This window comes from Rosa chinensis, chromosome 7 (assembly GCF_002994745.2).
Source record: "Rosa chinensis cultivar Old Blush chromosome 7, RchiOBHm-V2, whole genome shotgun sequence".
NCBI classification, from domain to species: Eukaryota; Viridiplantae; Streptophyta; class Magnoliopsida; order Rosales; family Rosaceae; genus Rosa; species Rosa chinensis.
In genome coordinates this window covers 65,254,290-65,266,342 of record NC_037094.1, presented here as the reverse complement: position 1 = coordinate 65,266,342, position 12,053 = coordinate 65,254,290, and the positions used below count along the sequence as shown (strand labels likewise).

The 12,053-nt window shown below is 43.6% G+C and overlaps 1 protein-coding gene across 1 annotated transcript; it reads right to left on the bottom strand.

The window, feature by feature from the left end:
* Window positions 1-7,507: 7,507 nt before the first annotated feature.
* Window positions 7,508-10,976, bottom strand: LOC121050695. Its single transcript, XM_040511564.1, has 7 exons — window positions 10,612-10,976; window positions 8,443-10,110; window positions 8,313-8,372; window positions 7,945-8,240; window positions 7,793-7,858; window positions 7,591-7,719; window positions 7,508-7,513 (listed from the first exon to the last, which is right to left on the bottom strand). Exons 2-7 carry the CDS (start codon window positions 10,070-10,072, stop codon window positions 7,508-7,510), a joined length of 2,187 nt encoding a protein of 728 aa, XP_040367498.1. The 5' UTR covers window positions 10,073-10,110; window positions 10,612-10,976.
* Window positions 10,977-12,053: the final 1,077 nt, after the last annotated feature.

Below are 12,053 nucleotides of genomic sequence, written 5' to 3'. Positions count from 1 at the left end.
GAGCACTGATCCTCCTGTGGATTAATCAACTCGGGATACTGAAGACATACAAATCGACTCAAGCAAGAAGGGGGTATTGAAGGTTCACTTTAAAGAGGCCCCTCGCCCAAAACCTTTGGTTGTAGTGGATAGGAATCGAGATCCACCCTTTATAGTGGAAGGACTAGTAACTATGCGAAATTATCATCTTTTGCATTCGGCCATAGATTGGTATGGTTTGACTAAGAAGGAAAGCAAGCTTTTAAATGAGGTACGTAGGGATTGCAACAGATGCGAAGAACTTTGGACACCTGATGTGAGAAGAGGCATGAGAGCCAAATATCAAGCTTATTTAGAAGATCAGGAAATAAAGGTTGATTATAATTCTCTTCCCATTTCAAAAGGCGACCTACAGTATTTGAGGGAATACTTTAGTATACACTCGGCCGAAGAATTATTCGGCCTAACAATTGAGGAACAAAGACTTGCGTTCATAGTTGAGGAACGTATGGAGAAGACAGATAGAGAAATATGGGAAATTCTCCACGCACCACGTTCACCCTCGTCTTCATCAGGTACACCGGCATCAGGGGAAGAAGAAGAAGAAATTTCTGAGTCGAATGGTGATGAAGAGTCTTTCGTAAAACTTTACAAGGACCTGAACCCTCCCTTTTCAGCTAAGGGACTTAGGAGATTGAAGGAGTATCACCGAGAGAATTCTGCTCTTGCATTGTACGGACCAACAAACAAGGAGATGGATACGTTACATATGATCGCTGAATGCCCAAGGTCGGCGACCCTTTTGTTGGATTTGGATTCTAGCCTTGGTTTAAAGGTTGCTTACCAGGCTATCCAAGAAGGCATAAAGCTTAAAGTTGGTAATGAGGAAATTCCAATATCAGATAAAGACCTGAAGTATTTGAAGAGGTTCCATAAGATCCAATCTGCGGTCAAGATGTATGGAATGACTACTCAGGAAAGAGAGCTGATGAAACGTTTCCACCACCATGTCCGAGAAGAAGATAATCATCAGCAAGCCCAAGCGAACCAAGACTTGGCCAAATGGTTAGAAGACACTGACACAATGATAAACAAGACCAGCATTTAGATGACTTGGATCTTGAAGTCGATGACTAGGGTGACAAGGGCATATTGGAGGATGATGAAGGCCTATTGGATGAGGATATGGGGGATTATGATGACATAGGGGACTATGAGGAACAGGTTGACTACGATGATGCCGGTCATGTTCCTAACGTCCCAGCCTCTAATCCACAGGTTGATAACACCATCAACACTTTGACCGAGACGAGTATACAAGCTTCAGCCAGGGAGGCCGAGGGAGCTACTATCCCAATATCTCAGGACACCGGTGACTTTAGGGTGAATATGATTAGCGTTCGGTCAGCAACTAAGATTGATTTCGACCTGGTACAGGAAGAGAGAGATTCGGCTGGTGTATATTTTTCTCGGCCGAGCGGATCCATGATCCAAGTCAAAGATCCCATCCTCATTGATGCTTGTATAGGTGGATACCGATTTTCGAGGGTTTTAGTGGATGGCGGATCAGCTGTCAACTTCCTTCCTTGCTCCATTATACATCAACTCCACCCTGCCAGGTATGGCTTTGTTCCAACTGATATTTCTGTTTACGACTATACAGGGGAAGAGGCTGAAGTCAGAGGGGCGTTGCCATTGACGGTAACTGTAGGAAAGACAAGCTCAACAACTTGTTTCTTCGTCATTCCCACTGATAATTTATGCACTGCCATACTGGGTCGTGATTGGATCCACCAGAATACTTGTATCTCGTCTTCAGTACACCAACTTCTTGTTTTGTGGAACGGGAATGAAGTCGAGGTCGTACGGTCAGCTCAGACCACAGATAAAGGAGAAACAGCCATCGATATGGTATATATGCTTCCATCCGAGTTTCAAGCTCAGCCAGGACAATTGAATGGAATGGAAGGAGATGTGCGAGAAGAAGTTGAATGCCAAGCTCCAGCACAGGACTTAGCCAAAGCCTACTTTCCAAAGCCAACACCAGCTATGTCTAAGCATATCAAGCCATTGTATATCATGGCTCATTTTGAGGGATATCCGATCTCTAAAGTGTTGGTAGATGGTGGAGCAGCCGTGAATGTTATTCCTATTTCGATTGCCGAAAAATTGAAGAAGACCGACAAAGATATTGTATCATCTGAGATCGCCATACGAGATTTTTCAGGTGGTAGGAAGCAAACCAAAGGAATTCTACCCTTAGAGGTCATAGTAGGCAACAAGAGCATGATGATCGGTTTCTTTGTCATAGATTCCAAACCTTGTTATAATGCTATCCTTGGGAGAGATTGGATACATCAGAGTATGTGCATCCCATCGTCCATGCATCAGCTTTTGGTTTTCTGGAATGGGGACACCGTGGAAGTAGTGGAAGCTGACTCTCAACCATTGAAAGCTTCGGCCAATGCAATTTATGCCCAATATTACGAGGAGCAAATTGGGTGCTCAGAAATTCAGAGGGAAGATGGTACTGGCCGAATTACAAGGATAACCATGAGAAGAGCACTGGCCCTAGGCGCAGAGAAAGTCCACGAGGACTCGGAGCGGCCAGCATTGACGGACCTGTTTGACCCCATAATCCATGGATAGTGGCCTAGAGAAGGAGACACCATTGGCCGCGGTTGAATCAACAATGAGGAAACTGCTGGCCCATTGGGCTGAAAACTCTCTTCAGAGTGATTCGGCCATGAATTTGCTAGAATTTATCACAGAAGGAGCACCAGAGGACGAACTGAAGCTAGAAGACATCGGCCCTGCACCGGCCGAGTTGGAAGACGACCTTACTGAAACTCAAGACCCACTAGAAGACCTGAATTTAGGGACTACTGACGAGCCTCGGATAGTCAGGATCAGCAAGCTCCTACCACCCAAGTTGAAGGAAGACTTGAAGGCTCTGCTGACTGAGTTTCAAGATTGTTTTGCATGGAGTTACCATGAAATGCCTGGTTTAGATGGAAGTATAGTAGAACATAGGTTGCCTATACAGTCCCGTTGTAAGCCTTACAAGCAACCTCCTCGGCGATGTGCCGCCGAGGTTTTGCCTGAAATTAAAGAAGAAATGGAACGTTTATTAAAGGCCGGTTTCATTCGAACGGCCAGGTATGTTGAATGGTTATCTAATATTGTGCCAGTAAGAAAAAAGAATGGCAAAATGCGCATATGTGTTGATTTTAGAAATCTAAACTTGGCCACACCCAAGGATGAGTACCCAATGCCCGTGGCCGACTTGCTCGTGGATGTTGCGGCCAAACATGAAATTCTTTCTTTCATGGACGGGCACGCTGGCTACAACCAAATTTTTATAGCTGAGGAGGATGTTCACAAAACGGCGTTCAGATGCCCAGGCGCAATAGGTACATTTGAGTGGCTAGTTATGCCATTTGGACTAAAAAACGCTGGAGCAACCTATCAAAGGGCCATGAATATGATCTTTCACGACCTAATTGGTCACACAGTCGAAGTATACATTGATGACATTGTGGTAAAGTCGGCCAAGAAGCAAAATCATTTGGCAGACCTTCGACAAACATTCGTACGGATGCGAGCTCACAAACTAAAAATGAATCCTGACAAATGTCTTTTTGGAGTATCAACCGGTATGTTCCTTGGTTTTGTAGTTCATAAAAAAGGAATTGAAATCGACAAAAATAAAGCCAAGGCAATTATGGATGCACCTGCTCCTAGCACGAAGAAGGAACTCCAATCATTCCTGGGAAAAGTAAATTTTCTAAGGCACTTCATCTCTAACTCGGCCGGCAAAATTCAGCCATTTTCTTCACTTTTGAGAATCAAGGCTGAAGATGAGTTTGTTTGGAAAACAGAACACCAAGCGGCATTCGACCTACTTAAGCAATACTTATCAAACCCACCCGTCTTGGTACCCCCAGTACGTGGAAGACCTTTGAAGTTATACATATCGGCATCGGATAACTCAATAGGAAGCCTACTAGCGCAAGATAACGACAATGGCAAGGAATGTGCTGTTCATTACTTGAGTCGGATCCTCACCGATGTGGAAACTCGGTACACGCCTATTGAGAGGCTTTGTCTTGCATTATTCTTTTTAGCCATCAGGCTTCGGCACTACATGTTAACCTCGGTCATCCAAGTCATATCCAAGACCGATTTAGTAAAGTATATGCTGACTTGGCCCATCATACGAGGCCGAATTGAAAAATGGACCATGGCGTTGTCTGAGTTCACGTTTCAATATGTGTCTCAAAAGTCAGTCAAGCTTTGGCTGACTTTCTTGCTCATCACCCTTTGACCGAGTTTGAGGGAGCTAAGGAGGTTGATATTGGGATCATATATGTATTTTGATGGGTCTAGTACCGAATTTTCCGCCAGAGCTGGTGTTGTCATTGAAACGCCTGAGGGACAAAAGTTCCAGTTCGCTTTCCAACTAGACTTTACATCCACAAACAATCAGGCAGAATATGAGGCTCTTATTGTTGGTTTGGAGATTCTCCAAGAGATGGGAGCACGGCGAGTTCTGGTGTTCGGGGATTCTCAACTGGTCATTAACCAAATGAATAAGGAATTCAAATGCACAAGCTGGGGACTTTTATCCTATCACGCTTTGGCTGACCAGCTCGCCAACACGTTCGATCGAATCTCTTTCGCCCACCTCCCAAGGGGACAGAATATGGAGGCCAATGAGATGGCCCAATTAGCCTCAAGGTTACGGATCCCCGAAGGAGACGACTCCCGAGTCATCAAGATTGCCAAACGTACCCTCCCGGCTTTAGAAGAGAGAGGAGTCTCAGAGGATGTTTTTGTTATCGACATCGAGCCAGATGATTGGAGACTCCCCATTATCAAGTTCCACAAAAATCCTCAAGGTAATCATGACCTTAAGACTCTGTACTTGGCTGGACATTTCGTTATATACAAAGAAGCAGTGTACCGCAAAAGCTCCGATGATCTACTCCTTCTTTGTATAGGGGGGCAAGAGACTTTGGAAGTCATGAAAGATGTCCACGAGGGGATATGTGGTGCACATCAGGCCGGAATCAAAATGAGGTGGTTAATTCGAAGGCACAACTTCTACTGGCCAACAATTCTAAAGGATTGCATTGAATTCGCAAAGAGCTGCAAGAAATGTCAAATTCATGCGCCTGTGCAAAGAGTTCCGGCCGACGTCCTCCATCCAATCGTTAAGCCATGGCCGTTTCGAGGTTGGGCCATGGATATTATAGGGAGTATTAGACCACCATCATCAAAACAACACGTATGGATTTTGGTTGCCACTGATTATTTCACTAAATGGGTAGAGGCAAAACCATACGTTACTATTTCTAGTCAGACAGTGATCAAATTTGTGGAGGAAAACATTATACACAGGTTTGGGATACCTGAAACCATAACGGCTGACTATGCCGAAGCAATGCATGAACTCACAGATAGTCTGGGTATCAAGTTGACTCACTCGACACCTTACTATGCCCAAGCAAATGGTCAGGCCGAAGCCAGTAATAAAGGCATTATAAATATACTTAAGAAGATGGTTCAAGAGAATCCCAGAGATTGGCACAATCTGTTATCAAATACCTTGTGGGCTTTTCGGACGTCCAAACGTACAGCCACAGGGACAACGCCTTTTGCACTAACATATGGGCATGATGTTATGTTACCTGTTGAGGTGAAATTGAAATCACTTAGATTCGCTGCTCAAAATGAGATGGTAGCTGACGACTACACTCAGGCAATGATCCAGGAACTTGAAGAACTTGACCAAGAGCGAATGGACGCTTACAACAGAATGGAAGCACAGAAAAAGGCTGTGGCCCGTGCATACAACAAACGAGTTAAGTCTAAGTCATTTGCTGAGGAAGATTTAGTTTGGAAAGCCGTTTTGCCTATCAGAACTAAAGATAAACGTTTCGAAAAATGGTCACCAAGGTGGGAAGGCCCGTTTATCATCAATCAAGTGTTAGGAAAAGGTGCATATCAACTGAGAGATCAAGATGGAGAGCTGCATGCAATGCCTATCAACGGGCAGTTCCTTAAGAAATATTACCCCACTACCTGGGAGATGATGGAGCAAGAATTATAGTGTACCACCTAGGGAACATCGGCCGAGTATTAGACTTGTAAACTCGGCCGCCTATGTTATGTTGTATGTTTTTGCATAAACAACGTTTAAGTGTCTCTTGACATCCCTTCATTTACGCTGTTGGAATTTACTTTTATTTTGTCGGTCAAAGTTAAAGATGAAGTGTTGGCCGAATCAACCAAAATTGTATTGTCCAGAATCAAGTAATTCATTTGGCCGAGTTAAATATGTCGGCCGAATCAACTAAGGTAATTTTAGCCAAGGTGAATAGGAGGGTCAGCCAAGCTAAAGATGTTGGTTTAACCAAGCTCAAAATAAGATGCAAAACAAGTATTAGAACTTGGTTGGCTGAAATATATGAAGTCAAAGAGGCTAAATCCATTGACAAAATAGCGGCCGAATGATCAACCGGTCGTAGAATGTGAGTCCTACAAATAAGGTCGGTTAGACTTTACAAAATTAAGGCAACCGGCTGAGTTATGGTCCTAGGACCATGTACAAAATATAAGCCGAGATGAAATACCAAATCCCACTATAACTACTTGTCAGAGGGTAGAAGAGACCGAAGAACTTCCTTAACCTTTTCCAAGTCTTCCATACCTTGGTCGACCTTTCACTTCAAGATGCATTTCTTCTTGTTGTACGACTTGACCGATGACAAAATCAAGCTATACCTAGTGAGATCTTGTTGAGGAACAATGGTTCGGATGGAGGCCGAAGTGATTTTGACTTGCTCTTCAGCTTCGACCAATTGCTTTTTCAGATCACGCACTTTTTGCCTTCCCTCATCCAAAGAAGTCTTCAACTTATGAAGTTGGCCAAGATCAGTAGACTGGCGAATGTCTTTATACTCACTCATCAACTTCTCGCCGATTTCAAACTCTTTTTGGGCTTCTAGGCAGGGAGAGAGACTAAAATTTGCACGGGACAAAAGGGCATGAACTTCATAAGCTTCTACTTGAGATAAATGGTTGGCTGAAATAAGTACTTCAACCGCCTCCTTGAAAGCAAGAAAACTAGCCTCGGTTACTGCTCTAGTATCACAACCCAAAAATTGTCTGACCGATTCAAGTGCCTTCTTGGTTTAGGTCGTTTCAAGCTTTTCCTCCACCGGGCTCGCGTTGTTGTCTAGCGTATCGAGAAATTGAAGTAACTCCAGACCAAGATCGCCTGTTGTTTGATCCTTAAAAAAAAAAAAAAAAAGTAGATTGATTTATTTCAGCTAGGACGAACAAATCCTGAAGTTGTTGAGTCACTCACCACAGGCTCAGCCGATGATGGGGCGCAAATGATAGCTTGATCATTTCGAGGCATCCTTTCAGTAAGAGGGGAGGTAAGCATTTCGGACATAGAAGGATTTGGCTCAGTTGGATTGAGAAGAACCAACTCCAAGGTTGAACTGCTTTGAGTTCCTCATACCTACACAAACAGTAAAGGTTCAAGTTGTTTCTAGAATATAGGAGCGATGCATACCAAGGCAGATTGAAATATCTTACCGGGACAAGTGTTTGGTGATTAGGCAATGCCTCTCGATCAAGTACACCAATGTCTTCCGCATCCTTAGCAAGGTTAGCTGAGTTTGCGAGTGGTTGGTCGATATTAGGAAGCTGGTTCTCACCCAAGTCCTGCAAAAGAGGAGAATCAACAATCACAAACAAGCAAGAAATACAATCCAAGAAGGGGTTATGAGAAACTTACATCCATGTCAATTTCAACCATGGGGCTTTCAGGAGGATGCGAAGAGTGATCAATGCGGCCATCTCTCTACCAAGATAAAGAAAGTCACTTAGCCCGGCACAATCCATGTAACCAAGACGAGAGAAACACACAACTTTAAATCATGAACCTACCTCATGCTCAAAGTTTTCTGACTGTGCTTCATCAGGCGAACCTTCGCTATCGGCCGAGCCCGTGTTGTTGTTTGAGGCATCACTAGTTTCGGCCGCATCCTCAGCTCCAGACGTGATGTGATTTTCAGCTAGGGCATTTTGGCTGTTATCCATATCACCCTCGAAAATTATGTCTTCACTAACCATAATGTCAGCCGGATTCGTGACCGAACTCTCCACCACATCAGGTGACTTCTTTACCTTCTTGGTAGGCAGAGCTCTTCCCGACTTTGATCCTCGTTTCTTTGAGGTTTTCTCTGAAAGATTAAAAAAAAAAAAATTAGCAATTAAAGAAATTAGCGATTGTAGGACAATGAGTTGGGATTTACCTTCCTTGGACATTTCTTTGGATTTCAACTTGGCAACCGGTGCCTTCTTCTTGCCATTGCCTAGAACACAAAGCATAACGTTAGAAAGGTATTTGAGATCAAAGGAAGTTGTTTGGTTGAGATTACTCACCCTTGTTGGTGAACAAGCCCAGGAATCCATACAAGGCAATACGCTTGGTTGTCCGAAAGTCTTCTCCAAATTTCTTCTTGATAAACGTCGACCACCAAGCTTGGAAAGTCGGAGTTGCTCTATGATCAGGTTCGCGGGCGCTCAGGCCGGATCTCTCAAAATCGCCAAACTGAGTCTGATAATAAAGAGTGACGGCCAAACAATGCGCAGTGTCTGTAAACCCACCTCTCCATGAAGAAAAACGATTCTGGGACATTAGAAAGAAGGCTGGACAACTTTGTATGAAGCCAAGCTGACGCGCAACAAAGTTTGGAAGATAAACCTCAACCCCTGGCCGACCCAGTGTTCCCTTGAGACCATAGTTTATGTCTCGAGAAATCAGAATTCTCCCCCAAGGTAGAAGTACTGACAAGTCCAACGACCTTTCCCATGGTTTCGTTATGTTTAATGCAAGACAAGAAGGATAGTCTCGGCTATAACATATGGAAAACTCTTCCTTGGTCATGCTCTTTTTCGAAAGGAAGACAGCAAAGCATTCTGCTACCGAATGTGCATGAGGACCAAGAGAGATGATCTGGCGGCCGAGAATCACAGTGGAATCAAAAGGATGACTTGGTCGAAGCTGACGAAAGTAAGTTTGCACCCATACCTGGAACATCCATAATGGCCCTCCAACATCCAGTGTCATATTGTTGGTCACTACATTACGCAAAGTATGGTAAAGATAGGCAAGGACAAACGGACCAAGGGCTAAAGGTTTACCCAAGCTAAGGGCCTCCGCAATACCAGCAAACTCGAACAAGCACTTGTTTGACTTCGTGCAAAACACGTATTTGCATAACCAATAGAGGAGGAAAGCGGCGTGCTCATGTTGCGTTAGTTCGTGCCTCTCAACCGTGGACACATCCTCGACAATTGCATGTTCGGCGTAGAAAGTGCTATAGTTAAGCAACTTCCTCGCTTTGGCATCAGCTTTTTGTTTGGCTTTCTTGTCGTCCTTGTTCACTTTGGGTTTCAGGCTGGCATGAAAAGAGGAAGGAAGATCAGCTAAGGCACATATCTCCTCTCCATTCGGCCGAAAACCAAATATTGCGGCCATATCTAGCAAGGTTGGGCTCATTGGCCCAAGTGGCAGGTTCATGGTGTTAGGAGTGGATGACCAAAAACACAAGGCAGCGGCAAGAAGAGGCCGATCCATGTAGATTTCTTGCTCAGACATTTTGATGCTATCATAAATACCAAATTTTTTCCATGAGCGGCCGAAAAAATGCTCCATCAGTGGTACCCATTTCTTCCACTCGGGTGTCGATTTCGGCCAACTCCCTGGCTGCTTGGAATTTGTGTTCCAATTAGACCAGCTAGCTCCGCCGGTCAAGCAAGATGTGTCCACCAATGAGTTTTCTAGAACCTCGTTGATGGCCGGCGGCATACCCAAGCTGTAATGTGGTCCTAATATGCACTCTCTTCGCTGTTCCTTGTTCTTCGTCAACCGACATATCACAGAGCTTTGGAGTTTGTCCACAGAAGCACTAAAAGCAGCTTCAAACTTGGTTGAGAATTCAGCCAATTGTGCTTTTGTTGTTTCGCTGTCCTCTAACCCCGTTTCAGTTTCTGATATACCATCGGCCATGGAGTGCTTCGTCTAGCAACAGTGAAGTGTATTCAAACCTACAACAGAAGCGTGATGCCTGTAAATGTTATGCAATCATTCTATTCATTTTGGGTACAGAAGTCAATTCAAAAATTTGAACTTCAAAACGTTTCTTGAGTTAAGGTCAGATTCGTCAGCCAATTCAAATTAAAGTACAGGGATTTACACTACCACCAGAATATCAGAGAATGCTATCGAAGGGTATGGGCATTGTCAACATTGACTAAATGTTTGATCTGTCAAACTGAAATGGGAAGAGGTGCCTTGTTAGCAATACCATAATCAAGAAGCATAAGACATAACAACACACTATTGCTTGAGGTCAATAATTGGATGTTCGTTGACTAACGTAAACAACAAAAGCAACAAGTAACTTCACATTGCGATTGCTTATTAAAGGTTTTGAAGTTTCATGGCACATGACAGATCATAAGTTGGAAGCATAATTGAAGTTTCATTGTCTCAAATCCAAGCATGACTGCAGTTGTAACGGATAAAGAAAGGGAAAAATGACCAACCTCGACAAGAAGGCGGTAGACGGCGTTTACTTATTCGGGTTAAGACAAATTATCAAACCCACAGCGACTCATCTTGCAGCTCCACTGCCGTCGTACCCAGATCACGGCGACTCACCTCGCAGCTCGCCGACGCCGAATTCATACCGGCACCTACCCCGAAACCCACCGTAATTAAACTAATCAGCTGCGGTCCCAGAATAATTTCACTCACAAGTTGCCGGCGACAATTATAGATCTGAGCTAAACACCCAGATTAGAAGGTTCTTTGAATCTTCGGAATGGTTTGAAAAAGTCTGGACTCGGAAAACGTGGATGGGTTTTTGGGTTTTGGCATTCCATTTTCTTTTTCAATAAAGGTTCTGGCTCAAGAGCACGACCCCACAAGTGCAGGTTATCTAATGGGACACACCATCCTATTATTATAACTATGCTTATATGTGTTCATGCACACAGTTCACGTGAGCATGCACATGGTTACACATGTGTATAATTATGCATAAGTGTTTTGCATGGCCAGGCTTTTTACTTTGGCTGATGGAGACTAAGTGTGAAAGAGTCTTCAATTTAGGCAACTTGGCCTGTTTGTCCTCTCTTGTGACCCTCCATATATATTAGATAATTATATTTATATATGTTCATGCTGAGCATGCACATGGCTATATATATATATATATATATATATATATAATTATGCTCATGACTAGAGGTCACGTGGTTATGCATATATATAGTTATATATGATTGTTTTGCATGGCCAAATACCTGCACGTGGTTATAACATATATATAACTATATATAATTGGTTTGCATGGCCAAGCATTTGTTCATGGTTATACATATATATAATTATATATAATTGCTTTGATAACTATATATGACTAAATTCTAGCCTCTATTACTGGCCGACCATGACCAAGTCTTTAAATTAGACATCTCGGTCCAGTTTTCCTCTTTGAATGTCTCGACCGAGTAGGTTGTCTCGACCGAGTAGTATGCCTTGGCCGAGTAGTAGCTTCGACCGAGTTGTAAGTCCTGACCCAATTTTTTTTCTTCTCCAAGACAACATGACCGAGGTTTCAAACCTGAGGAGTATTCGGCCAAGTCTTTCAAGTTTTGCATGTCGAGGCCGAGTTTTGAAGGTTCAAGTGGTACAACCAAGTCGAAGTATCACGACCGGGTATGTTTTGAGATATTCCGTTTTTTATTCAAGTCCCATCACCATTTGGCTTAAGAGCTAATGCTTATGAGACTCGGGGGGCAATGTTTGGACCTGAACTTCGCCACTCCGTGTACGACCATGTTGAGAAGAAATGGGACTGAGTTGGGACCCATTTAGGATAAATAGTTCGTGAAGTCATACAACCAAGGGAAAAGTGTCGCTCGGTCACCTAGCTTGATTTGAGGTTTTAGGAACGGACGACCGAGGGAAATGTGAAGTCATA